The 27686-nt window shown below is 43.6% G+C and overlaps 3 protein-coding genes across 5 annotated transcripts in view; 1 reads left to right on the top strand and 2 right to left on the bottom strand.

Annotated features, from left to right (window-relative positions):
- Window positions 1-4594: 4594 nt before the first annotated feature.
- LOC138589910 (YTH domain-containing family protein 1-like) lies at window positions 4595-11498 on the bottom strand. 2 transcript variants are annotated; one of them, XM_069660391.1, is made up of 6 exons: window positions 11090-11498; window positions 10238-10262; window positions 8317-8396; window positions 6335-7975; window positions 6132-6176; window positions 4595-5890 (listed from the first exon to the last, which is right to left on the bottom strand). In XM_069660391.1, exons 1-6 carry the CDS (start codon window positions 11114-11116, stop codon window positions 5864-5866), a joined length of 1845 nt encoding a protein of 614 aa, XP_069516492.1. In that variant the 5' UTR covers window positions 11117-11498; the 3' UTR covers window positions 4595-5863. The 2 variants fall into 2 exon arrangements, with proteins under 2 accessions (XP_069516492.1, XP_069516493.1); XM_069660392.1 differs by having other exon boundaries at window positions 6344-7975.
- A 2521-nt stretch (window positions 11499-14019) lies between these two features.
- birc7 (baculoviral IAP repeat containing 7) lies at window positions 14020-16934 on the top strand. Its single transcript, XM_069660900.1, is given in 6 exon segments — window positions 14020-14560; window positions 15034-15133; window positions 15257-15336; window positions 16178-16447; window positions 16505-16570; window positions 16735-16934. Coding segments are annotated over 6 exon segments (1257 nt in total).
- Window positions 16935-19266: 2332 nt separating this feature from the next.
- nkain4 (sodium/potassium transporting ATPase interacting 4) overlaps window positions 19267-27686 on the bottom strand; it is a 42965-nt gene continuing 34545 nt past the window's right edge. The window contains exons 6-7 of one of the 2 annotated variants that reach the window (XM_069659939.1): window positions 21137-21221; window positions 19287-19372 (exon numbers count right to left, since the gene is read on the bottom strand). In XM_069659939.1, coding sequence (XP_069516040.1) covers window positions 19363-19372; window positions 21137-21221 — 95 coding nt within the window. In that variant the 3' untranslated portion in view covers window positions 19287-19362. Of the gene's footprint in view, window positions 19373-21136; window positions 21222-27686 lie in introns of both variants that reach the window. The other variant, XM_069659940.1, reaches the window with a different exon arrangement.

Below are 27686 nucleotides of genomic sequence, written 5' to 3'. Positions count from 1 at the left end.
CCCTCTGTAGTGTGTCAGCTGCATGAGAGGAGAGAGGAAGCATCGCGCGTTTTGTCCGAGGGCGTTGATCGTGGACGAGTCGGGGAACTGCATTCAAGCCAAGTTAAATGGAAAATACAGCACTCTTCGCAGTGGGATGTATGACTTCAAGCGAATAGACCTGTGACGTGCAGCCATCGTTGCTTTTTTTCTGTTTTCTACTGTTGTCTTTGTGCTTTGAGTCAGGGTAACGCTGTAAATTAAGTGGTATATTGGAAGGACAAAGCGAGAGCCTGTGTAGCTTCAGCTGTCATTCTGTGCGAGGTAACCTGCCAGGAGATGCGTAAAGACGCACAGAATTAGAGAGGAGATGTGTTTGTAAATGCTAATAACAAGGTTTTCCATGTGCGAGCTTTTTGCTTCTCATGCTTTTATTGTGGGCCGTGTGCTGAAGTGGTTTGATGCCGAGCTGTGGCGCAGTGATATCAATATTTCTATGCGTGGAATCCAAAGAGGCGCAGGGGAGGAATGTGGCCGCGCGCGTTATTGCTGCTGTAGGCTATAAATCGGCTTTAGATTTGACTGTCTACATGGATGTGTGTGTCTGCGTGTGTATGAGATTGTGTGTCTGTGTGTGGTTGTGTTGCAAAATCGGCTTTAGATTTGTGTATGTGAGTGCGTGTGTGTTCATGTGTGTACGCCCGAGCGCGCGCACGGAAACGGGAGCTGTACTTAAATCGCAGTCATGCAGTCTTGCATCCTCCTTGGCGGCAGCTGCTGGAGGTTTGAGCGCGTGGGAGTCAGACAGGGTGAGAGGGTGCTGGCTTGGCTTCATTCTGCACCCATCAGCAGGGTGAGAAGGAGACTTCTTGAAGGGTTGTCACTCTGCGTGTTCACAGCGGACCTTGATTTAATGTCCATACAATTAAGGCACGCGGTGAATGCCAAGAGAGGAATCTACACAGCTTCACATTTTATGTCTACATGATTTCATCAGGCCGCGCGCTTTGGGTTTTTATACTTTGACCCTTAATGTTACAGGAACAGGCCCTGGCTGAAGCTGGCTGCTGTACTGTCACTCAACTGCGCGTGAGTGTGACGTGCGCACGCGCAAGCATGTGAACGCGTGCCTATATGTGTGTGTGTGTGTGTTGCTTTGACAGGGTGAGCGCAATGCGTACTTTAATTTGCTATTACAGCAGGAAATAAGGTTACAACGAGTTCGCTCTTACATCACGTCTTGAATCAAAAATGTTGGTTTTAAATCTGTTTTGTCTGAATTCTCCAAATAAAGTGGAAAACGCCACGCGCAGAATACGACGCAGAAAACAATTGGACTTTCGCCAAGTGGGGTCAATGGCCTACCTCTGCATTTTACAAAAACATCTACGGGAATCATTTATATTGACGCTATTCTTTCGTAGATATTAACTTTAACTGTAACGTAGGACCGTGCGATAAGCTTGCTTTAATTCAAGTGCGCATCTTTAGAATAAAAGGCCATTTATTGAAAGGGGTCAGCAAATGTAAAAGTGGCAGTGTTTACTTAAAAGTAAAATATGTATAAAAATAATTATAGTTAAATTGTAGACTAAATCTAGGTACCATTTAAATTAGGTTCTGATGCCCGGGCCGCGTAGCCTACCTACAAATGAAACAGCCACACGGTGTGTGTGTGTGTGTGTGTGTGTGTGTGTGTGTCCGATGATGGGAACATGCACAGCTGTTAGAGCCCTCATGCTACATCCTCATCTGTAGGAGCCTGTGCGGCAGTCTCTTGACTCCACCACTGTCCTATTGTGACAGTCTGACATATTTAACAAAATGTTCCAGAGGCTCTGTGGGCTGCAGTCTCAGCTTCATTTCAAATTAGTCTGTAATGAATTATTTCACAAGCTAAACTAGGCCAACAGTTCCAGCCCACCACACCTTCCCTGTGTGGCTCATAGCTCGGGCCTACAGCAGAGGCTGAGCAGCCTGAGGGGACACAAACTGACGGTGGCTGCAGTGTTTAGGCAGATGGAGTCAACATATAGAAGTTTAAGTGATTCGATGCCACCTACAGGCTTCATTACGACAACGCATGGTTGAAACTGAAGCCAGAGAAAGCCATAATGCTCAATGCTAAACCAGATTAATGCAACAAACTAACATGTATTGATAAATAATTCCTCTTTTGACCATTTACACAGGCTTCCATAATCAGCACTAAATTAGAATACTGCAGATAAGACATCCTTAATCCAAACCAGAGGTGATCAACACACACTTTTGAATACAAATTAAATTTTTTATAAATAAATGAATAAACCAGGTTGGATCAAATTAACCACAAACAGGAGATTTGGTGAATTTAACATTTTGGTTCAAATATGATGCAGTATATGAATCCTAAAACGAAAATTTATAAATATAAATGACCTACACAAAATAGATGCATCCTAAACAAAACAAATACCTCAATAGGATCTTTCTTAAATGTATTCTGCACTGATTGGTACTGCAAGTCTACAGAGCAGGGAGCCTGAATGTGACATTGTTTGCTTATTCTCTGTCTCAGTTGGATGGATGCTATGTAATGATGTGACCACAAATAAAGCCTGTGCTGCACTGAGTTCTCTGCCTATTCTTGTGATTATTTCATGTGGAATTGTACATGCCAACCTTGCACTATGCACTCTGTATTTGCTGATCTACCGCTGATGTTAAATATGGGAAAATTGAACATTTTAAAATCAAGGTAGATTTGCACCAGCTAACCGCCCTGGTGATCTCAAGTGAAGATGATGAAGCATAAAATTTGTTATGTGAAATAAAATGAACTAATTTTTACAGTGATGTATCTCAGAAAGCCACCGTTTCATATATAAGAACACTTACAGATTTTAAACTCAGATAGTGTTCTTTATGTAGCGACACCCTATCAGCAGCTCCTCCAAATCAGGACATCAGCACCACGGAGAGCTCCTGTCAAGGAAAGGGAAAAAAACATCACTAAAAGAGCATGTGTTTCAGGCATCTCAGGATAAAAACAGGGTTGATTCAAAGGAGTTAAATCTAAAGTTAAGTTAGTAAATAAAATGTCAAAAATCGAAATACATTTGATAAAAGTAAAGCTCTTATTTTAGTGCAATTCAGACGTGGTGACTTGAGGCTGTGCAAACAGAGGTCTGCTTTGATGACAGTATTAACAGATACAGCACAGCTCAATGTAGCGGTATGATTTAAAAAGAAAAGGAGTGACATTAAGCACTTGGGCTGCCCTGCAGAGCTTCCTCTCTTTATATAAAGTCACTGGAAGAGGCTGTTTACTCAATAACAGAGAAGTCATGAGATCAAGACAAAGTAATTTCTGAATGGGTAGTTTATTAATGCTTGATTTCTTCTATAAAGAAAAACCAAGACAGATCTTTTAAACAAGTTAAGCCCACTACAACTGCGCTCTAGAAGATGATCAATGTTTAATATTTCACGTCATTAATCCTTTTGTAGTGTTGATACATATACTTTCATGGCTAACCTGACATCCCTCTATTGCAACAAACATCGCCTAACGTGCACGTACAGCCCTGTACTATGACGACAACCAGCTCATGCTTCCTGAGGCGAAGACGGCTCGTCTTCTGTGGCGTCATTTCGCTTTCTCGCCTCCCCCTGACTAAGCTGGTCTGAGAGAGCGGCGACGGTGAAGGCAAACATGTGAAGGGCCTTCACTGTATTGCTTGGACCAACCTAGCTATTGATAGTGCAGGTAAATAAAAGGAGAAGAGATGGAGACGAAAGGATGCTGTTAGAGGTTAGTTCTCTAGATTACAAGGGGTACACTGGACAGGAACAAAAAAAAATACAATGCAGCTTCTCACATCTGTGCAGCGTGTGGTTCATACTCACTGAAGTGACCGCAGCAAATGCAGTACTTCTGCCATCTCAGCCGAGGTAAAGCTCTGACAGAATCAAAATAGATCATGTGGCATTCACGCTGTGGAGCATAATCTGAAAACAACTACAGGTAAATGAGTTCAGGCCACATTAAACCTAAACACGTGCAACTGTCAATGTTATATGTTCAAGTTAAAATACTTCAAAAGAACATTTTGTGTTGGGATCTGAATATTTGAGAAGGTAACAATAAAAGCTACATCAGATTTCAGCTAGTAGTCACAAATAGACAAAAATGCCATAAAGAAGAATCTACGTTAGGAGACAGCCGTGTCTGTTAGCAGCTTTCTGGCAACTCTCAGCAGCCTCACAATCCACAGAATACTGTCATACTTATCAAGAGGCGAGAGAACCTGCTGATCTAAAAACTCTCACGGACAAATAAACTGCATTCTGGCTTTGAAATGACACAAGAACGGGGAGGACACCTTCCATTTTTAAAAGGACAAAGCAACATCTCGACTCTCCCCTCACAGAAGCTGCAGGATAGATAACAGTAGAACATTCCCAGGAGACTTCGTATACTGTAGCTTGCCATGCATGGGCGCACACACACATCTGTGAGTGACTGTGTTTTTAATATCCAATTATTTTCTGTTGACATTCCTGAAAGTACTTTACCGACTCATATCAATGGTTTCTAGAATAAACAACCAAAAAACACACAGAAACCACATTTCATTCGTATTTTTTTCTTACTCGATAGTAAATCAGTTACATTAATTTTTAGGTTATACATTTTTAGGCTTTCTCCATGAATATATAGGCTCCTACGTTAAAGCTTAGCATTACGACCAACATGACAGACTTAGCAAAACCAAATTCAAGGAAAACAAAAAAAAAAAAACAGAGGATTAAGACAGAATGATGGTGAATGGACAAAAACGTGAACCCTTCCCCCGTCCGTGGAACAAAAATGCAAAAGCAACAATTCATTCAATGTAGTAGTAACATCATCATTACATACATCTGATTATAAAACAATTTAAAAATGTTTGATGTGACAATTCTCTCAGACTGGGTTGCGTACACAAGCAGAATCTCCTGACGAAACATACAAAAGACCCCTTCAAGACAGACATCAAAAAGAAAGCAAAGCAGAGGGGTGTGAAGGATGTCAATAGTACAATTTTTTGACTTAAAATGGTGAGAGTTCTGGCTGTGGAGGACACATCCGTTATTTCTTTCCCAGAGGCCTTTGCAATTCCTCCTCAGAAATGTTTCGAGTCCCGTGTGACTTCACACTATCCCTGATTTCTCCAGCAGTGTCACTGTTTGAGCAGTTCTTTTGACAAGTCACCAATAATTAGGAAAAAAAACATTAAGGCTCCAGAAAACAGGTTTCTGAAATGAAAATTGTCAGTAGTAAGCCAAAAAATAGAGATTTTGTCGATCTGAATGAAAAATAGATAAACCAGTGAAGTTTTGTTATCGCACAGCTCCAAGTCCGACATTGCCTTTGGGATCCTCCAACTCTGTTGGCACAGTTAAACTTCTGAAGCATGGCAATGTCGCCCCCAAATGGACAAATAGGGGCAGGACACCTCCGTTCCTGATTGTACGGAAATATAAAGTGGCAGATTTTTTCTTCATGGTGCAGTCAAACCCTGATTCAATTGGATAGAGGCGGGGGGTGGGGGGCAAGAGAGAGGAACCAGTCTGGTGAGAGAAGAGTACAAGATGGAACAGGAAGAAAATTATTTTTTAAAAAGACCCCGAACTAAAGAGCGTGGAGGTGGCTAGGTAATACATGAAATCAGCTTGTTATCCCTGCACAAGAAGTGGGTGGTACATGGGGCAAAAAAAGCACAAGTCTCAACAATGGCAGAGATTCACCAGGATTAAATAGAAAAAAATGAAGGGCTTGGTTGCATTTTCATATTCTTCTGTCTCTTAAATCAAAAGTCCTAGTGTAACTGTTGATCAAGCCAAGGATAAATGTCTTCTATTGTTTATTCCTGTTTTGACGCTCCTGTTGAAAAAAGAGAAAGAAAAATTACATTAAACCTACAAGCATTAAATAACAACACAATAAACTGCAGGACATTTGATGCATTGATCTATTTAAAGCTGTGATCAAATATTAGATTATCTAAAATTTCATCATCACTGTGAACAACACAAGCAAGAACAATCATCAATCGCTAACAGAAAGAGCTGTGAATACTCATGAGACTGTCTGTGGCAATAACAAAATCATGACAGGTCTTTACCTGATCCAACCGTGAGCGGTTCTGTATTTGAGGAGGTTCAAAGGTCTGTCGAAAGGGGGAAATATGAACAAACAGAAAAAACAGAATTAGTCCATCAGAATCGTCCAGCAACAATGAGAAGGAATATACTTTCATTCTAATCAAAAGGTGCTAAAAACATATTTTTGATATATTTAAGTTAAGTTGGTGAGATCACTGCCCACCTTGCGCACCTCCTCCTCCTCTTCCTGCCTCTTCTCGTAATGGGAGAAGTCATCAAAGATGGAGGTGGTGTGTTTGTAGGTGGCGATGATCTTTAGCACCTGCTTGGCCTTCTCCAGAGGAACCTCCTGGGTGTCACGGGAGTTGGTCACTGGCTTGTTGTCGTTGTTCTCCAGGCGGATGTGGCGCAGCTGGCTATTAGGCACGTCCTTAACAAACAACCAGTCCACGTCAAACTTGCCCTTCCACTTGTCCTGTGCCCAAACACCAGCACTGGTGCCATAGTCCACTGGCGAACGCATCTCTGCCACGCCGCAGAAATGGCCGCTGCCATTGACGCTGAACAGCAGGTACACTGGGCCTTTACCGTTCATGGCCCGGAAGGCTGAGTCCAGGCGCTTGTTGCCGTGCTCCGTGCTGCACCAGATAGAGTACTTGATGGAGCGATGGATATCGTCCTCAGAGTAGCTCTTAATGATGAAAACACGACCGTTCTTCAGGTTCCATTCAAAGTCCTTGGGGTTGTAGCTATGGGAGGCACGCAGCTTGTCCAGCACGGGGTGGGACTCTACACCGGGTCCCTGGCTGGCAGAATTTTGGGGACCACTGTTCCCACCAACCATCCCCATCACACCACCGTCTTGGCCGAGGCCACCCTGTCCGTAGCCTTGGTTACGGTTGCGTGGGGCAACCCAGCGGGTCTGGGGTTGTGGGGGCTGGGTGTGGTTTTGGTAGGGCTGAGGTGGAGGCTGATGGTGCTGGTGATGGGGGGGCTGGGGCTGTAAGGCCATAGGCTGCATTTGGGGCTGCACCAAAGATTGAGGAGGGGGCTGCATGGGTCCTTGCTGCATGGGGGGCTGAGGTGGCATTCCATGAGGCAGGCCGAGCGCCTGCTGCTGCTGCAGTGGAGCCTGGGCTACTTTAGTCACCGGGCCCTTGTCCCAGGTCCCAATGTTCATGTTGTGTTTGATGGGAGGGGGAGGAAGAGCTCCCCCTGGATTGGGCATCCCTGGTTTCACCTTAGCTTTTAGCTGCTGCGGCTTGGCGGGCTTACTCGCAATAGCAGCCCAGGAGGTGGGTTTGGGTGGAGGCATCCCAATAGGTGTGGCTCCGTTCCCTGTGGGTGCCACCGGAGGTCCACCGATAACAGATCCCACAGCCTTTACTCCCGAACCCTGGCCAGTGACATCCCCTCCAATCTTCAAACCGACCATACCCTGCTCCAGGCTGTTCATACCGGGGGCTTTGTTGAGGGTGTCACTGTGAAAGCCCGTCTGACCATCAGGCACCAGGGTGCCCCCCAGGGAGCTGGGAGGATAGCTGTAGCTGCCTCCGTAGGCTGAACTTTGAGTCTGCTGGCCCTGGGAGCCACTCGTGCCCCAAGCAGAGAAGGCAGGGTTTTCAGGGAAAAAGTTAAACCTGTGGGGGTAGATGCTGCTTCCCAGGCCCCCCGGCTGGCCAAACACTGTGTCCGGCATGAAGTGATGGTCTCCATTACTCAAGGGTCCATAGGGTGTCAGGTACGGAATTGGGGGGTCCCCACCTGTGGACCAGGGAGCCTCACTGAGGGGATACGGAAATCCAATGGAAGGGGCGTAGTAGCTGGACAGGTAGGGGTCGGTGATGGACTGGTAGCTGTTGTTCTGGAGGAGTGAATGTCAGCAGAGCCACAACATTAGCGATAAGGGATTTACAGTTTGATTTTAATCTGATCTATTGTCAAATAAAACTAACCAAGCCTCTACTTAGGATTTTAAACTTTTGTATCACTTAACAGGGATGCACAATTGAGGCTACATCAAGTTATTTTACATATTTTACAGTTGATCGGACACACATTTCTGAAACTGTAAAAACAAAAAATGGAATCAAAATGTTAGATTGATTTCTAACAGGTGATCTAATTGTAATCCATCTATGCCATATTCTTCTTTTCAGTAGCTATTTTCTTTACAGTTTTCTTAAGATAGAGATGGAGCCTTACCTGAGTTGATTGACCAGTGAGGTATGGCTCAAAATCATTGTCATGGACAGTCTCCTTCTGATGCAGTGAACCATTTTGCACTGCGGAGAAACACAATAACATTAATGTACATTCAAAAACATGCATGGATGTCAAAGTTCTACTTGTTGTAGCTATAAAGCTGTGTTGAGTTTGAAATGGTCCGACTTTCGTTTAGTTAGATCCAACACAGAACATGACAGAACGCCATTCAAATATTTCAACTCATTAATGCAGAACTTAACTTGTCTACCTTTTGTTTGGATTCATGATTATATCAGTGCAACATTAAAATTTACATCTATCAAATACATTAAGCACTCTTTTCTGTCTGAGGTGAATCAGCTGGTGGACTGATGCCAGCAAGGACTGCCGGTTAAAGTGAGTCAAGCCCTGACTGTCACTCCACATCTTCCAGTAACAGCAGTGAATCAAAGAATAACATCATAAAAAATACAATTATGGGCCATAATAAGAGTTGTAAAACTATAATGTTAGTGAGAAACTTGCAATGGATTACCAATAAATAATTCTGCTGGTACCTGTGTACTATATGTTACCGACCCTTTAGGTCCAGAAAAGTGCTTTACAAAAACAATCTATATTATTATTATTATTAGTGTTATCATTTTTATTATTATGTACAACTGGGATTAGTTGTTGAGGTGAGGGAAGAGGGAAACAGGACCATTTGCCCAGGCAATAATATTTTTTTTTTGCAACATAAGACTACAAGACACTGCCTTTATATTAAAGGGTTAGCACACATTCAAAGCCAGCCTGCAAGCCAATCTTTTATGTTCAGGAGAAATCCTCTTTCTTTCTTTTAGAGTTCAACGACCTACTGTAGGAGCAGCAGGGGTACATCTTTACAGGGTGATGATTGAACGTTATTTGACCGTATTTTGGAATATGATATGCTTTTGGGCAGGGAAACATAAACATTAAAGACATTGTTGTATCATACAAGATGTCAGTGCACAATTAAGTATTTTCACCCACAAGCCATCTGCACTTTTAATGACATGGTGGATGTTATATTGTAAAGTGTCTCTCAGTGTCTTTACCAGTGCCCCTACTTTATTATCAAACCCCTGAGCCTGACATTGCTTGTGCCATACCAAACCTCTTAACAATATATTCACTGTAGAGTCAGCTAGGGCTGGGCAATATGACAATATATATCGTTAAAACAATATGAAAAAGTGTATGTATGTAGTATGTATTTATATATATCGTCTCTATCTTGATGTCACAAAACCAGCAACTGAACTGCCTTATTGCAATTTTTACATCATTCTGACATTGCTTTACTATTCAATCCTTGCACATGAGAGTGAGCTTGGAGTGAACCATAGAGGGAGGTCCTGTTTATTAACGTGGACATTTAAGTGCAGAAAAGGACTCGGGCTCAGCCCAAGTGAAAACAGAAACTCAGTACTTTATATTTGTCAAGTATTTAATTCACACAGGATTATCAAAAAATAGACTTTACCATGTGGTTATTTCATATAGACTAATTGTTTGTTAAATTACCAGAAAACAAGATATATCATAATATATATCGTTATCGAGATATGTAATGGCCAAAATGGCCCAAATCCCACATCGTGATATGGGATTTTGAACATATAACCCAGCCCAAATTATTCAAGGACACAACATTTCCCTCAAATCTTGTTTTTGTTCAGACTGTGTCAAGATGTAGCATATTAAATATAATCGTGCTAGCAAAATATTGTGTTGTCTGATAGTGGTGTATATCAGAGACACATTAAGACTATGACAGATCGGTGTGTGTGTGTGATGCTGTAACACTTCAGTGTTGGAAAAAGTGGGCTCAGACAGAACTGATATTTTATCAGATTATCACTACTTTGTCTTCTGTGATGCCGCAACTCACCTTTAGATGCTTGTCCCTTTGATCTCTGCTTCCACGTTGGATCATAAAAAAAGAAAGAAAGGAGACCACACGATTAATGTCAGTTGATTTGAGATTTCACACACAGGTTTGGACTGAGTAAAACCTGTAATGCTCCTAATGTATGGCTCAGACGCTGAACACCTCAGACTACTTCCTGAAGAGTGGCAATGCATAACACTTACCTAACCTTAATCTACAGTGAAAGCTGTAGATACCTATAGCTGGCTAAAATAGTTGGTCATTTATTTGCCTTTGCACATTATAATGTGTAAGAGGAGACAAATAGTCAACCAGCTAACGTTAGCGTTAATTCACGAACAACTTAGCTAGCTAACGTAGCTCTTTTAAAATGGCTTTTTATACACGTCAATAGCGTCAATGCAGCTACAAACTTAGTTTAGCATGCATTTAGGTCAGCTTGGACACCACTTAAATATTTGTGTCACCTTCAAGACAAAGTTAGACTTCAATGAATAAGTTAGCTTTAACCTCAGTTACATTCTTTTAACGTTAGCTTTAGGTTTCACGTATCCAGCCATAGGTGGGGAGTTTTTTCCTGCTACGTTGGTGGCACAAACATATGGTTTCAGCAAAACATGCGTTTGACAACGGTTTGCCTGCTAAAATAAAGATGTCATATTTCCCAAATATCTATTAAAATATTTAACCGTTTAACGGAATGTAGCTAACTTGCTAGCTAGCTACATATACCGGCCAACGTTAGAGGCTAGCTCGCACTTCCGAGGAATAGCCATAGCCCAGTAAATCGTTAGCATTAGCAGGTAGCTAGCTTGCAAGCTCTATACAGGCGAGGTACACCGGCCTTCCTACCTGAGGGTCAATGCTTGTGGCAGACATAATTCATTAAGCAAGTCCCTGGATTCTCACAGAGCCTGGGCTTGTGACTGGATTTCAAGCCCCGTGATTTGAAAGCAAGTTCACAGCTCAGTTACAGTTAGCTATGTGGCTAGTTGTGCCGCTTAGCGTGTGTGGCTCGTAGTTGTAGCGCAGGCTCAGCTGTATATTTTCCGCTGTGTGCACGTATCCCAACTTCCACAGTTCAAGTCTGTCGCCTCGGATACTGTGCCCGAAAGGAGTCAAGTCCTGGAACAGCTTTTCAAGTTAACGTTGTGTGTCGACGAGTGGACCTTTCGTATCCTGAATATGTCTATCTTCGGTTGCCTTTTACTTTGTCTTTATTATTCCAGAGAGAGAGAGAGCCCTCCTCAGTTACGTTAAAGCCCTGTACACTTCCCCAATGGCTGCTCCATCCGGGCTTTGAGCCGCTGCAGTTCACGTCCGTCCCCGCGGGGTGGCAAAAGTTTGGAGCATCAGTTATTTTTAACAAAGTGAATGTACAGCAGATAATGTTTGTCATATAAATAACACAAATGAACTCAACTCATGAATACCGACAGTGAAGTAAGAAAGGCTACTCTGTACTGACATTGGAATTTATTTGGAATCAATGTGGGCGTAATCAACGCCAGGGGGCTGTCAGCAGACTGTGTGTGGTTTTTTGCAGGGCCCCAAAGATGTGATGCAGTTTATTTGAGGCGGCGGTGCAAACACTCTCGCTAACGTGTCACCCAAAAGTATGTACCTGTTTGGGTATATCTACCTTTTTATTTATCCCATAGTGATGATTTAAATAAAGCCCCAGCCAGGAAATCGAACCCGGGAGCTTCTAGCTTTCAGTCCACAGTGCTAACCCCCACGCCAACCTGGAACCCACAAAAGCTTTCCTTTTTGGGTTTGTCGACCTTTCATCGCCTCACTTCCCACTCGGAGGGAGCAATCCACCATATACTGGCAGAGAACCATGGCCTCAGACTTGCAGGTGCTGACTCTCATCCCAACCGCTTCACACTCAGCTGCAAACCGCCCCGACGCCTGCTGGAGGTCGTAGTTTGATGAAGCCAACAGAACCACACAAACTGCAAAAAGCAGAGAGGAAATTCTGAGGTCCCAAAACTTGAAACCCGCCTCTCCCTAGCTGCGCCTTGAGATCCGTTCCATGAATATCACAAACACATAATTAGGGCACACCCTCCGGTCCCCCTTTTTGAAAATGGGATCCACCAACCCGGTCTGCCATTCCACAGATACTGTCCCAAAACCTCCATACGGAAGTGAAAAGGCGCGTGAGACAGCTCTGCTCCTCTCTCAAAACATACGGCTGCAGATCTGATGATACAACAACAACAAAGTCGATCATTGATCAGCGGCCTAGGGTGTTTCGGTACCAGATAAACTTATGAATCACCCTATGCTCGAACATGGTGTTTGTTATGGCCAACAAATGACGAGTACAGAATGTCCAGTAACAAGACAACACTCGGGTTCAGATTAAAAAACAAAAAAACACTCGGGTTTAGATTACTTAGATCAGATTACTTTTAGAAATGTAATCAAATTACTATTAATCAGATTACTCCTGCCAAAGTAATTAAATTACTATTACTCAGATTACTCCTGCCAAAGTAATCAAATTATTCCTACTCTCCCTCAACGGTGTCAACCACCCTGCTCACGTGAGACTTACTCGCATGTGAAAATTTACAAAATCAAACTGAAGATTGCAGACTTTGATATCTAAGGCATACGTCTAATCTCTAATAATATTGCACTCCTTCCTGCCTGAAGCTAGTTTTGGACACAGACACAGAAAACTCAGACTATCAGTAGAAATGTAGCTTTAATAGGATTTTCTATTGGAGTTCTGACTATTATGAAATGTATGTTGTCGGAATGCGTTCATCCCATAAATGTTGTGTAATAGTTGAAACATATAACTGCAGACCAACTCGGATGTCTTTTCTTTTCAGCGTGACTCGCAATTTATCATGAACTGGTTAGGTTCTGGCCTGCAGTAAATGACATACGTTATTACTCCCTTTCACCACCAGGAGGCAGCAATGTTGCATCCATAGTCCCCTAAACTCAGTCAAAGGTCAAACCTTTATTAATCTGTTTACAGCTATGGGTTTTAACAATTTTATCATAATGCTAACACCTAAGAGCAGATAGTTTCCCAGTTTGTGTAGATGGCGTTTTGATGTGGCAGAATATTCAGTATTGTCGTCATTATAGACAGAAATGTAAATTCTCAAAAGCTTTAAAGGAACACACCAATTCCCACGAACATTGGCACAACCAATATCATCGACAGATTATTTTACTTGTTTATCTAGTTAACATAATCATCCTCTCCCTTAATCTTACAATGCCAAGATCACAGGCAAGAGACATCCAGTTGGTCTTTTAGGACACAAACACCCAAAAGAGAGGAAGATAAGTCGACATACTATATAGGCTATTTAGGAAAAAGAGACACCTTTGTGCGTGTAATACTTTTAAAGGCTGAGTTTCCATCCGCCTAATTTGAAATCCAGTATCTCTCAAATGAAAAGTGCTTCCTTTATACTTACAGGGACGTAGGTTGAAATGGTTTTCTGTCATTCCTTCTTGTGCTAAATGATATTTAAAAAAAACTGTTCTATCCCTTTAACAGTCATATTCGTTGCTATAGGCCATAGTGTGCTTCTGAAATGTTTCACATGGTTAGAGGCGGAGCTACATGGCATGTTCAGGCTTTCATTCATTCAAGCATCAATGAGCATACATTCTGGCATTTGGTGGCTTTTCTGGAAAGCAGTCTCCTGTAGGCCGCTGTGCAGGCCCCCGCAGCTGATCATATTATTTCAACTGGTGTGCTGCACTCACCTTCAGTGCGCGCTCCACTATGGACCGCAAAAGGGATGACTGGCACAGGACAAGAAGGGAAAGGAAGACCTACATGCCACAGAATGACGGATGACAGGAGTACTATGCTGCACATCCTGGAAGAGCCTCAGATGAGGAGGGAGGGGGAGAGAATTCGAACTTTTCACAACTGGCCAGCAGATGCACCTGTCACATCTGGAGAACTGGCCAAGGCGGGCTTCTTCTTTCTTGGTTCTGGGGATAAAGTCCAATGTTTCTGCTGTGGAGGGATTTTAAGATGTTGGGTGCACGGGGACAGCCCGGCAGTGGAGCACAAGAGGCATTTCCCCGCTTGCAGCTTTATTCTGGGTCAAGCTGTGGGAAATATTCCTCTCCAGGTGGGATCCTCCGACTCTGTGGACGGCCAGCTGCTGAGTCAACTCCAGAGGATGACTATGGACGACCAGGGCACGGCTGGACAAGCGGTTTACCCAGAGATGGACGCGGAGGATTCCCGGCTCACCACTTTCCACAACTGGCCCACCGACGCCTCGGTCCAGCCAGATGTTCTCGCCCGAGCTGGATTTTTCTACACAGGTGCTCATTGTCTCACTATAAAGCCTGAAAGCATTTCAATCCTAATCACCTGCGTCTTTACTTTCTATGCGCAACATTTGAGCTTTTTTTCTGTAAAATATTCAGCACTGACCTAGTGGATGCTAGAGTGACCTCTCTTTGTGAGAGAGTTCATGGTACAATTGTCCTGCTGAGTCATCTTGTTGTGGACAGAACAACCTGGACAAAGCTGGGGCTGCTAAAGAAGTAGGGCTCCACAGCTTCAGGCAACACAGGCTGTGGACACAATATCATGAAAACCAACACGAATGAGTTGTTGAGGGTTGGTTCAACTTTATTTAAACAGGTTTCAGCTTGGGAATAAGATAGAATTAGACATAGAATTGTTGTTTAAGGACACAATGAGCGTAAAGAGATATCCTGTGGTAGATTTTAAACCTTTGCAGGTACAGATTTAGCGTCTCTTCTCACTGTAGTCCTGTACATCCTGACAGGTCACGGTGACAACGTCAAATGCTTCTACTGCGATGGAGGGCTGAGGAACTGGGAGCCGGGAGACGACCCCTGGCAGGAACATGCCAAGTGGTTTCCACGGTAAACGCAGGATTTGTGACAAAGCAGATACATGTTGTGACATAAACATCTAGTGTCAAGTTTTTGTTGTGTTTTTTATTCACGCTTTAGCTTATTAAAAAACAGCGTCTTTGTGTTTCCCAGATGTGAGTTTTTAATCCAGTCGAGAGGGCAGGAGTATATCAGCAACATACAGGATGCTCATTTCCATCTGGGTGAGACTGTGGTGAGAGCCTTTCATCCCTCTTATCTGCTCAGAGTACAATCTGTTTGGCACAAAGCACGCATGATAATAATGCCATAACAAATGACACTTTGTCATTGCTGGATTTGAAAAGATTCACAAGTTTCATTGTGAATTGAAAAATGTGATTTCAGGGTGGATCACAGACAACCATGGGCAGAGATATCGGATCCAGAAACGGTAAGTCATGCAGAATTAAAACAAGGCAAGGAACTATGGGTGTCAACAAACTTTAACTTGGGTAACAAGATAGCATCCGGCTATGACGTCAAGAACTATCTTGACGTGTCCTGCAATGCTAAGAGTCAACTTGAACTCCTTTGTTTCCATAAAAGGAGAACGTTTGAGTAAGTTGCATTTCAGGGTGTAAAAAGTGAGAAAAAAATGGCTGCAACCAGTTGTTTAAATCATTCTTAGATCAGCCTGGGTGAACTACTTTAGAATAAAACAACATTCTTAAATTAGACACTTAGCTTTGTCAGAAATGAGGTCCATCAGTTTTCTTTGGGAGGCTGCAGAAAATGAAATAACAGCACGCTCAATTACCTGAGCTAATGTTTGCTGTATGATTGGAGTAATTAGGGAGAGCTGTGGAAACCATTCGGCTGCTGCTCACGGTTGCATTGAAGTCACGAGAAAGCAATTATTCCACATAATAAGGAATCACAATTATAGTCCATTTCAGCACATATACTGAAGATGTCTGCAGTTAACATGTTAATGTATTGGCAAACGAAGGTAAGCTGCACAATTTGTGATCGATTTCCCCACTTATTGAACAGAATTCTCATAGATTGGATATTGTTTTTTTGTCCTGCTCTGTGGCTGGTAACTGGTCTCGTCTTCCTCACTTCTTCCAGATGTGGTCGGAGGTCTGGCAGCTTCCTCGGCCATGCTGTCTCCTGTGGTGCAGACGGTGCTTCAGATGGGCTTTGAATCCAGCCTGGTGGAGAGTCTGGTCCAGACCAAGTACCTGCTGACAGGCCAGCACTACACCTCTGTGTCTGACCTGGTCTCTGACGTGCTGCAGGCGGAGCATGAGGACGGACAGAGGGGGCCACAGAGCAGAGGTAACGTTGTCATTTTCCACAGTAATCTCTAATTCAATCTGCAAAAACACATTTATTTATTCGTGTGTGTGTCCTCAGATCCAGAGACGAGGCAGGGTCCCAGTACAGGAAATGTGAGGACACAAACGCCCATCAGAGAAAGAGGTCAGAGGTCAACCCCAAAAAAAAGCAACTTTTGTCCTTGTGTAAATGTATAATCAATTAGAGCAGCTGACATATAAGTGTCTATCCTGCAGCCATTACACTGCACATACAATAGTTAGCTTGTATTAGCTCGTTTCATGTATTTGTGTGCGTTTCTCCAACAGTGAAGGACCCGAGCCCAGAGGAGCTGCTGAGGCAGCTGCAGGAGGAGAGGACGTGTAAGGTGTGTATGGACAAACTGGTGTCCATTGTCTTCATCCCCTGTGGACATCTGGTGGTGTGTGGGGACTGCGCTGCCAGCCTGCGTCACTGCCCCATCTGCAGGGCAGTCATCAGAGGCAGCGTGCGAGCTTTCATGTCCTGAGGCTCCAGTGAGAGGACGCTGGCAGACACATGTTGCATGAGTGACCTTGAGTTTTCCTCTGTACTCCTTTTCCCTTGTACTAATAAAATTAAAAAGATTACTGCTGGTTGCTTGATTATTATTTTGGGCTTCCTGGGTTTTGCACTTTACAGAAAACACACACACACTGCCTGTAAAAGATCACATTCTTTTATTAACAAACATCTATTTACATGACCACAAAGCACAGTTCTGGATAAATAGCATTACACAATCAGGTCACATGGTTTGGGGGCAACACAGAACACAAAATAGAAGAAAGAGAAATACAAAAAAGCATTTTTTTTAACACTTTCTATACAAAGAAAAGGAATTATCTACAAACAGGTGTATCCCTGTTCAGTGAGACTAGCACACACATACACAACCGTAACAGGTTTCAGCTAATTCCAGTTACTGGGCTTCAGGAAGAGGCTGTATTGCACTGAGAGGAAGACTTGTTTTTACATGACGATTTTAGTAGCATTTACTACCAATACTGATTACAATATGAGGTGCTTTGTGTTTTTATTGATACACACACCAGCTAGCCTAGCAGGAGTGTGTAAACTGATAAAAAAGACAATAATGGCGTATAAAGTATTGCATCCTGCCAACAGAAACAAATGTCTCTTTGTATTAAAATTAGCGAACAAAGTGGTCAAATTGTTTTCCCAATCCTAACAGCTCGAGGACCGTGTGTGTGGCAGTGGAAAAGATCTCGTATCAGAGAGGAAACCAACACCCAGCTGGATATTTTTAGGTGATGACAAAATAAGAGCAGAGTAAACAAAAAGATTTGCTTTGTTCATAAACTCGTTTTGGACAGACAGCAACATACTGACACATTTAGGATTTAAACATAGTGGCTAAAAATAGATCCTACTGTAAATGATGGAGACAAAGACTGACTGTCTTATCTGCAGACAAAAAATACTTTAAAGACAATTTTATGCATCTATGGAAACTTGTACATGAACACTTTGAACACCAGAGGGCAGTAGTGATTCACACGAGCAGTAAGGCGTCAGATCGACTTCAGGTCTGTAAGATCTCACATCAACAAAAAGTGCTACAAATCAGTGAGTATAGGAGATAAGACCCACGTGTGTTCACTTTTAGTCTAAATAAAGACGTGTTAATTTGTTGCTCGCATAAATCTGCATTCAGCAACGTTCAGCTGCTGCCTCTCCACCTCACACGCAGACGTCAGTTCTGCTATTTTGTCATCACTGAATATGTTATACACATAATTACAATACAAACCCTGTAAAAAACATGCTAGAAAACAATCACGACTGAGACTATCACCATTTGAATCTACACTGACAGGAGACACTGCTCTGGTTCACTCAGGCACAGCCATGCTACTTCTACACCGACGACCATACCCAGACGACTCAGCGCTGTTTGTGAAATAACTTCCATCGCTTTTGAAGTTAAAAATATGCTGTGTAATCTTTTGCATGAGTGTTTGTAATGATCACTGCTGTCAGCAGCCCTGTGTGTCAGTAGTTAGAGAAGTGAAAGCAAAGCTTCTCTTCTAACGAAACATCTGACACTTCAGAAGCACCGACCTGCTGTCGGTGAAAATAGTCACAATAAAAAGACTCCAGAAATAAAAGTTAAGACTCACATGCTGCTCCTGCTTTTTGAACACTTGCTAACGCTCTTTTTGCATTCATGATAGCTCACATTTCAAACTCTAAATCTAAATTCATTATTTACATTTTCTATTTTGGATGCCTTCCCCCCTGTAGGTTTGGTGCCTTTGTCCCCGCACATTTCCCCGTCTGCCTCCCCCCTTCCCCTGCCTCTTCCTGCTCTGCTCGTGTATTTATGCACACAGATCCTGGCCTAAAGTAAACAGGCAGCGCACAATGCCTCATTCCACAGGCTGCACTGTAATTCAGCCCTCCGGCCAAGATCTGAGCCAAACCAGCAATAACATGCTAAATCACTGCGTCCTCTAAGACACGGCACCACAGACTGGGAACGCTGGACAGTCCCTGATTACATACACACTGTATTTATATACTGTACATGTTCTATACAGTCGTGTTCTTGGGGAGAATTAGACCATTACGGGCAGGTCACAGCAACGAGACCTCAGCAGAGAACACAATGATTGATACTTCCCGAAATACAAAATATGAGGCTTTGTTTCGCTGTAATCCCCTCATTCCTGAACCCATTATGGAAAACAATGGACCCTTACTGAGGATTGTTGCTTTTTCTGGGCTGCACACCAGTAAATGACATGTTTGAAGGACTGAAATCAAGAGGAGGAGGAATGTCTGGCGTGCCCCCCCACCCCCCCTCGTGCACCGGGATGTTTGTGTCAAAACAGCCATTTTGTCTCCGTGGGAACTTGCTGTGTCACCTCCCCGCTGGACGCTCTCTCTTCTATTTACGTAGACCTGCAGAGGAGAGAAAAAGGGCAGAAAGGGGCCGAGTTAGAGATCACACATACACACTCTCTCTCCTGGATAAATTTCTCCAGGATATGACTCCCACTAGATTGGGGAGACAAAAACTTCCTCCCTCCCATTAGAGACGGAGCTGATTAAACTGTCAAGGAGCTAATAAAATATTCATGTCATGTTGGCAGAGAATTATTACATGACTTCCCTGGCTTATTGTTATTAAGTCCTCTGCACAACCCTAATTGATTAATCCAATTTTAGACAGATTTTTTTGTATGTTTTTCTCCATATGCTGCTATCAGTAACTGCCTGCAGCGCGTGACACACACACACAAACGCACACAAGTGTCAGGAAAGGTGTTCGTATTCTGCCTACAGCCCTCTGACAGGATGCAGCATGTTTCAGAGGGAAGTCACCTCCCCGTGTACGGCTCAAATCTGCACGGACGGAGAAAGCAAGTTCTTCTAACTGCAGCTGGTCTGTGTCGTTTTGTAACCTTCTTGATCCGGATGAAATAACAAAAAGCTCTGCACTTTGAGTTTAGATATTTAGTCAACACATAAATCAGTTCTTGCAGTTTTTGGGGAATTATCTGGAAGATTATCTATTGCCGAATGAGGGGACACAACGGTGATTGAGCCTATGGCCCACTGATGTAAGCCTTTGCATTTACAGTATTATGGACTGGATGTCTGGTGCGACTTTCGCGGAAAAAAATCACAAGCAGCGCCCAGTTATAACCCTTTTCCACCAAAATGTAGCATGTTGACGCGGGCTTTTTAGACCCGGGAAGACCTGCTTATAGATGCCGATTGTCTCTGTTCAAATTGCCACTGAAGTATCCTCCTGGCGGTCTCTTTTCTGCTGCGTTACCGTCTGACGTCACAACTCGCCCAAACAGGGTTAATAAACAGCGAAGATGTTACGGTGGTTAGGTCTTTATTTTATCTATTACTCTATTACTCATTCAGTCTGTATATTAAACTTGGCGCCGACAAATTTGGAACGATGTTCGAGCGCTGCTTGGAGGGAGACGGGCGGAATTTGTAGCTGAGATGACGAGGAGTCGCAGAAGTTACAGGCGGAGCATATGATTGTGCTGGAAAGGGGGCGGAGATTTGCATGTCGGCACAGGTTTTGTGTTCCCATTAATGCTGAGGCGATAATTACCTGGGTCTACTGCAGTAATTTGACCCGGGTCTGAATGCTGATTGTAACCTTTCCTACCAAGCAATGAGCTGAGGGTTAGCAGGTTTTTTGACCAGTGGGAAAGTGGCTTTAGTGACACGTTTTCCATCACCAAACAGTGGTCGGTCTGCCAGAGAGGGAGGGCGGAGCTAAAGCAACAAACACACTTGTGTGTAAAGCGGCTGTTCTTCCGGTCTCTGCAAATGTCTGCGAATAAACAGTAATGTACTATGGCTGAACAAACAAAGATAAGATCGATGACTACAGATACAACTTCAAAAATAAGTGAAAATCCAAAGAAAAAGAAACAAATTCGACGCTCAGATGAAGGCAAACAGCAACCGTCAGCGAGGAAAAACGTCACACACAAGTGTGCTCCCGTAAATACCGTTTATCGCCATAGGGATTACAGCTTTAACTTTCAACAGGAAACAATTACACGCAGAGAATAGAATAGCTTAAACCCAAATTAAAAACTATTACTTTGAATATTTTTTGGGATGATTGTGAATGTGAATAAACACACAAGGACATGTACGCATACGGCATGGCAGCTCATTCATACTTACAGGTACATGGGCTTTAAGAGGAGGTGAGATGGTTTCTCATTGACATGGTAGAGTGGGAATGGGTCAAATCCACCAATAAAATCAACTGAAAACAAAAGGAATTCAACACATAAATTATGAGTAAATCAAAAGACAGACAACAACAGAATAAGACACTGAAGTAAATAAAAAGACAGAAAAACATGAGCTAAAATAAGAAGTGACATGGAAACAAAAGACGCAGTGGGAACAAGTGGGATGCAGGGGGATTGAAAGGTAGACTTGAAGGGAAGAGTTAAAGTGTTTGTTGTTAAGTTTCACTTTGAAAAGTCAACAAATAAAAGGAATAAAAAACATCCCTGCTTAAACTTTCACATCTGTGCATCTGCCTGCAGCCAGAGGGGGAAACTCAGAGCAGGTGAGAGCCGGCCAGCTGTCAAAACAGCCCTTTTTTATCGCTCAGAAACAGAGGTGACCTTCAGCCCAAACACACCACGCTCAACTCGGTTTTTTTTCCTCAGTTAAGAGTTCGGACTCTGTCGAGGTGCAGACGAAGCCAAAGGGTGTTATGTGGAGGGAGAAAGGGAGAGATGCTGCCGACCAAAGTGCTGTGTGCCTTTTACAGATTCAGAAATGTTCTGAGGTGAAGGGAAAGGCTCGCGGCTCTTGAGGGGACACAAAGGCTGAGAGGGGGAGGACGGGGCGTGTCACGCTTGTCGGTCTGACTGACAGCGGGCCAAAGAGATTAGGCTTGAGGGGTGCATGTGGAAGAGGCCAGGAGCTTCTGTAAACATCATGTGAGACTGAGATTGAAGCCGATTCAGGGGGGGAAAAAAAAGACACCAAACAAACACTGAAGAGGACGGCAGAGAAAAATGGGCAGATGTGTTACTTTCCGCGTTCAAACAGCTGAAGGGGGAAAAACATACACGCCAGCCATGGAAACTACTGTACGGCCAAATCAGCTCCATCCTGATAAGAGGGGGTCTGCTGAATACTGATAGCTGGACAGGATGAGCGGAGACAGCCACAGGGTGTTGGGTGTGCGTGTGTGAGGGAGGGGTCTGTCCCTTTCCTCTGACCCTGTCCTGGTTTCCCGGGATTTCATCTCCACACACACATCAGACACACAAAGACCTCTTCCCTGATCTTTTCTGTACCCGTGATTTTCTCATTATAAGCAGGTGGGGACCCGTCCCCCCCCGCCATGATAAACTGTGCTGAGGAATACAGTCGGATGATAATGACGGCTGCCATTTTTAGACACACTGGCAGCTCTGGGGAGAGGCGGCGTCTTGTCGGTCGATCCATCCGTCATGTTTGTCTACTTAAAAGTTTGGTGTGGGAGGGAAACATCCTGATGACTGTCGGATGGATTGATGTGAGATGTGGCACAGATTGAAGATCTCCTGAGGATGAATTCTAATGACTTTGGTGGTTTCTGGTTGCACCAAAAATAGGTCAAAATTTCCATTCATGACAGGATGTCTTAAAATTAATAGAACATTTCCTCTCATGCTTCTTGTGCATTGAAGGGAAAGTCATTTCACATTTTCATAATTGGCACAGGAACGGCAAATCCAAAGTCTGAAAGCTGAGCGTCGGAGCCTCAACAGGTGCCCCCGAGTGTCACTCCCTGCTCTTACTCTAATAAAGACATCCAATGTGTCAAAACATTAGCTGTTGCACCTTATTTAAATCACATTTATAACCCTGTGCTCCCTCCCTCCTACATACTGTGAAGTCTATGTCAGCCAGTTAATTGCATCTCCACTGCTGAACCGTCTTTCCCATTAATCTTCTCACACGTTGGTTTGACTCTGACCTTGATGTGGATCTTCTCTGCAGCTCGCTGAACAATGAAGTAGAGCTGAGTTTTTTGTCATTAAATGTTATGTTAAGGTTATATCTCCCTGTAATGTGGCATACCTCCGGGTGAGTTTGAGGCTTAAACAGCACATACAAAATGAGGGTTAAAAGCTGCTTAGATGAAATGTTGGAAAGCTGCATGTTTAAACGGCCTTTTCACTCTTAGAAGACGGTCCAAGCGCTCCTCTAACGTTTGGCATTTCCATGGTGGATGGCAAAAGATGATCAAAATAAAAAGGGAAACTTACAGCGTGACACAGTGTATTCAATTTGTCCTCTCTACAGCTGACAGCAGCCTTTGAAACAGATATTGGCAGATGATCTGCGTGTGATCCTGTAAAAACTGAAATGGCGAGCTCAGTTTCTTCCAGGAAGACGGCGCAAGCTGATTTTTAAACTTGTGTGGACACACGCAAGAAATGAAAGGTATGTAGGTCAATACTTTAGGCATCTATGTAGTGCTCCCTAAACAAGCTGGGAGCAATGTTCGACGGTTATGTTGCTGTTTAAGTGGAAACCGGCTGAAATCAGAGGATCTGTGCTGAACCCGGAGAGAAACTCACAGTCAAACAACAGCAGAGCTGCATCTGCAACCGTGTGTGTGTGTGTGTGCGTGTGTTTGGTGTGGACAGTAGAAAGAAACACAGACACAGAGATAAAAGGAAAAAAGCCAGGAGGGAAAAACAGGGTGAGGATAAAAGAGCGCAGTGTGAGGAAGATGGAGAAAAACAAGGAGAGACGGGGCAGAGACAAAGAGAGGGAGAGATAAAGGGCAGACAGTTCAAGACTTCACAGCCGAGACGAGCTGTGAGGGGTGAGATACAATACACAGCTGCACTCTCTCTCTCTCTCTCTCGCTCGGCCTCACACGCACTGGATATATAAGGGAGCTTTTCATAGTTGGCTCCACTTTGCGGTACTGCATCTCTGCCCTCACACACCATTACACAGCCATCATTGCTATACAGGCTGAGCATAAAACAGCTTAACCGGCCTTTAAAGTAAATGAGTCGTTATTTTGCATATGAAAACTTCAGGTGTGTTTGACTGAGAGTATATTTAAAGTTAATAATCCATGCAAAAAAAAAAACGGTTTAATGTTGGTACAGAGCAGGAGAGCCTCTGGAGAGTCTGTCTGGCTGGATTATGTTTCAATAAAAACTGTACAGAAAATAACCCCGCTGTGTTTGTTTCTTTATTATTATTATTTTGTTCAGAATAACTCCCAGTTTAATATCTCTCCATCAATATAATCTGTGTCTGTCCGGGTCTTGTTGTGTTGGGTGGAGTGACATAAATTCAACCTCTCTGTACTAATAAGAAGGATAAATGTGCAACAACAGGTGCAACAAAACTAGGGAGTGAGGGGAGCTGTCAATCAAGCCCTGTCTGTACAGGCTGGTGCTAATTAGGCAGCAAGTGAAAACACCTGTGAGGAGACTATTAGACGCTTTCATTAGACAAATATCAACAAATAAAGCAGTGTGACAGAAGGCCAGCTCCAGTCACGTTTTACATATATATATATAAACTAATAAATTGTAATAAGACATCTCCTCCTTCTCCCTCGTTAAAAACTCCAGAATCTGCATCGTCCCCGCCCACTATGTGCCACGTTTCTGCTTTCGTAAAACTACAGCTGCAAACACAACACGTCTCTGCCATCGTTTAGTGGCAACTTCTTCAAACTTGGCTCGCTTGAAATGTAGTAATTAGTAGCAGTAACGTTAACGTTAGTAGCGGTTACAGCTGGCTCGCGCACCGCCGAAGTGGTTGCACATAATGATATGCATAGCGTCACCCCGTCCATTAACGGGATTGGCTCCTTAGGTTTGTGACGTCTCAAACCTGCCAATCTGAAAACGTGTTGTTCAGCCTGTCCTTGGTACACTGCAGTTTAAAAGCAGACAGGTCCAGCCGTGGAGATGACTGCTCATGTTGTCCCTGATATGTCTTGTAGCACATGAAGAACACCACATTGAGATGTTTATAAGGTTAAACACTTGATTTTCACTGGAGGGGGGCTTTAAATAATAGTATCAGACATATCTTTTTGACAAATGAGAATGATGGGATTGTAGTTTTTCTGGTGCAATCTTACGTTTTAACATTTTGATATACATTACACACAGGCGTTGGAAATAAATGTCACTCAATTGATATTTAGAGGTAGTTATTTACGACCAGCCACAAGTGACATTTTTAAGTACTTTGAGATGGGTTATTTGATTACCCTAATAAAAACACAGCTGGTGGAAACTGAGTCATTTTTTCATTGTTTTTAGAAGATAATTTGAGGGTTTTTTTATGGAGGCAAAGTTAGACAGAAAACAGAGGAGAGAGAGAGGGTACGACATGCACACAGGATACTAAACAGCAATATTGTGGGGAAAGCCAGAGGTTTTGTTTGTTTGTTTTACCATTTATTATAGGAAATGAACATGCTTCCTGCCAGCGTGCAATGCATCTCAGGCCACTTTAGAAAAAAATCAATGTGCAATGTATCTTGGGACAGGTTGGGCCAAAAAACGATTCCCTCAACGCATTCTCCAATTATGGGAGAAAAAGGCAGAATTTCTTGGCCGCATTTGAAGGGGGCCTTCGAAATGGGACAGCCTTGTCCTGCCACCATGACACAATCCGTCTTCAAATGCAGCCTTTGAAGGATCGGCCCCTGAATTGAGACACAGTACGTGTGACAGCGAGCCAACATGAACAATAGGAGGACGCTGAAATCTAAGCAGCTAAATGGAATCCAGCCATCATTCATTCAATTATTTACACCTGTGCTTTTCATACGGTGGCATGAAGCGGACACATTCACGACCATCTGAAGTGATAACATAAAATCAAGATGAGGCTTTTTTTTTGATGTTGTGACCTTCCCTCCCTTTTCTCCAACCTGAGGACACCCTGCTGCCACCCAGACATCCATCCAGCCCTCCAGCTCCTCTGTCTGCTGCGGAGGATTTTCTGGGGATGTGACTCAGCACAGAGGGCGGCAGCATAATTAGCAGACATGCTAAAGCGAGCTTATCCCGGCGCTAGGCTTCTAACTCCATGACCTACTTTACAAAGAGGATTTTCCCCACCACTCACTCGGTCGGTGCGTCTGCTCACCACCGATAACTGTGTAACAAATTCACACACACAAACACACTACTACACAAATACAGGATGTATGCAGGTACAGGAGAGATGAGAGGAAGGGGGATCTGACACACACACACTCAGTATCAGTAATAAAGCCTGAGAGCCGTGTCAAACCCTGAGCTGATAGTATATGATGCTTGTTATTCTGCCCATTTTGCCTCCTTTGCTTCTTGCGAGCGTGTGCGTGCATGTGTGTGTTTCTTTCCGCTATTTTTTACGCAAGCTTGAGCACTCAAATCTAACTCGCCCGTCTCCCTTGAGATAGAGAGAGAGTGCTCGGCGTGAGAGGAATTCCTGTCTTATCTCTTTATTGGTAAAAAGCCCGTCTTGTTTGTTCTTGCATTTTTGCCTCATTCTCCTTTCTTCCCCCCTCCTCAGCAACCTCTCCCTTTGCTCGCCTCATATACTCCCCTTTCCACCTTTCCCTCTCTTCCTCCTGAGGATTCGACCCACCTTTCCTCCTCTTGGCGAGACGCAATCAACTGTGGAAGTTATTGACCGGCAAGCCGCTTAATGAGGCCGACACGACGAGTGACCGGAGACCTCTAACTTTTACAAGCACACCTCATTAAAGCTTCGATGGGAGAGGAGACAGAGAGATTCCTTAAACACACAGAAATTGGATTCTGATACATGATGATTCCATCTATGTGAAGAAATGGGAGCAGAAATAAAGCCTGCGAGAGGAGAGGAAAAGTTCTGAGTAGGAGGAGAGATGCTGAGGCAGCCAGGGAGACCGGCTTTAATCTACACATCAAATGAGAGGGGGAAATGAGAGCAGCAAAGTGCCTTGGCTGTGTTGCTGTGAGAGTGTGTGTGTGTTTCTGTGCACCTGTGTCTGCATGTCCAAATACACGTGTATGTGTGTGCGCAGGCAAAGGGCTGATTACAATAACAAAGAGCTAGCAGTTGGAAGGGATGTAGAAGCGCTTTCCTCCCGCACAGCGAGGATCAGAGGAGAACAACACGATAATTAAACCAATAAAAAATAACAGCATGTTCTGCTTTCACCCCAAGTTTCTTTAAACCAACCTTTCCCTACTGCTCCCTTTGCTGTGTTATCTCTGAGTTTGAGTGTGGATGACCCTCCGCTACGAGCTTAAACAAACACAGTTTGTCGCAACAGTCCACACAGGGGGGAACGAACGGAGTTACAAAAACAAACGGAAAAGGAAAAGTTGTCGAGGTTGGAAACTCTTTCCATTTGTGCTGGATTGGTATTGCCCTCCTGGGATTACTTAAGGGTGACTGCTGATTAAGTGGTACTGCCCGGTACTGAGGGGGGGGGGGTTAGCTGGGTAGTGATTCTAACCACTTACAGCCAGTGAATCTCTGGTATGTGACTGCTTTGACTTCTATAGCAGGCACACACAGAAACCACCTAAATCACAGGAGTCGGCTGTTTAAGAGGGAATTAGTGCATGTAGTGCTTTGCTCATCACTCCAATTAAATAAGAGTTTTGGCTGCCTACAAAAGAGACTTACATGATTACACCTGGCTCTATAATTAGCATCCTAACGAGCGCATACAGCGCGTATGAACGCTCGA

The sequence above is a fragment of the Semicossyphus pulcher genome, unplaced genomic scaffold, assembly GCF_022749685.1.
Source record: "Semicossyphus pulcher isolate SPU_LCO1_2020_fin unplaced genomic scaffold, fSemPul1.0.p SCAF_13, whole genome shotgun sequence".
Lineage (NCBI taxonomy): Eukaryota > Metazoa > Chordata > Actinopteri > Labriformes > Labridae > Semicossyphus > Semicossyphus pulcher.
The sequence above is the reverse complement of the archived record's forward strand: the minus strand, read 5'-3'. Positions and strand labels throughout refer to the sequence as shown.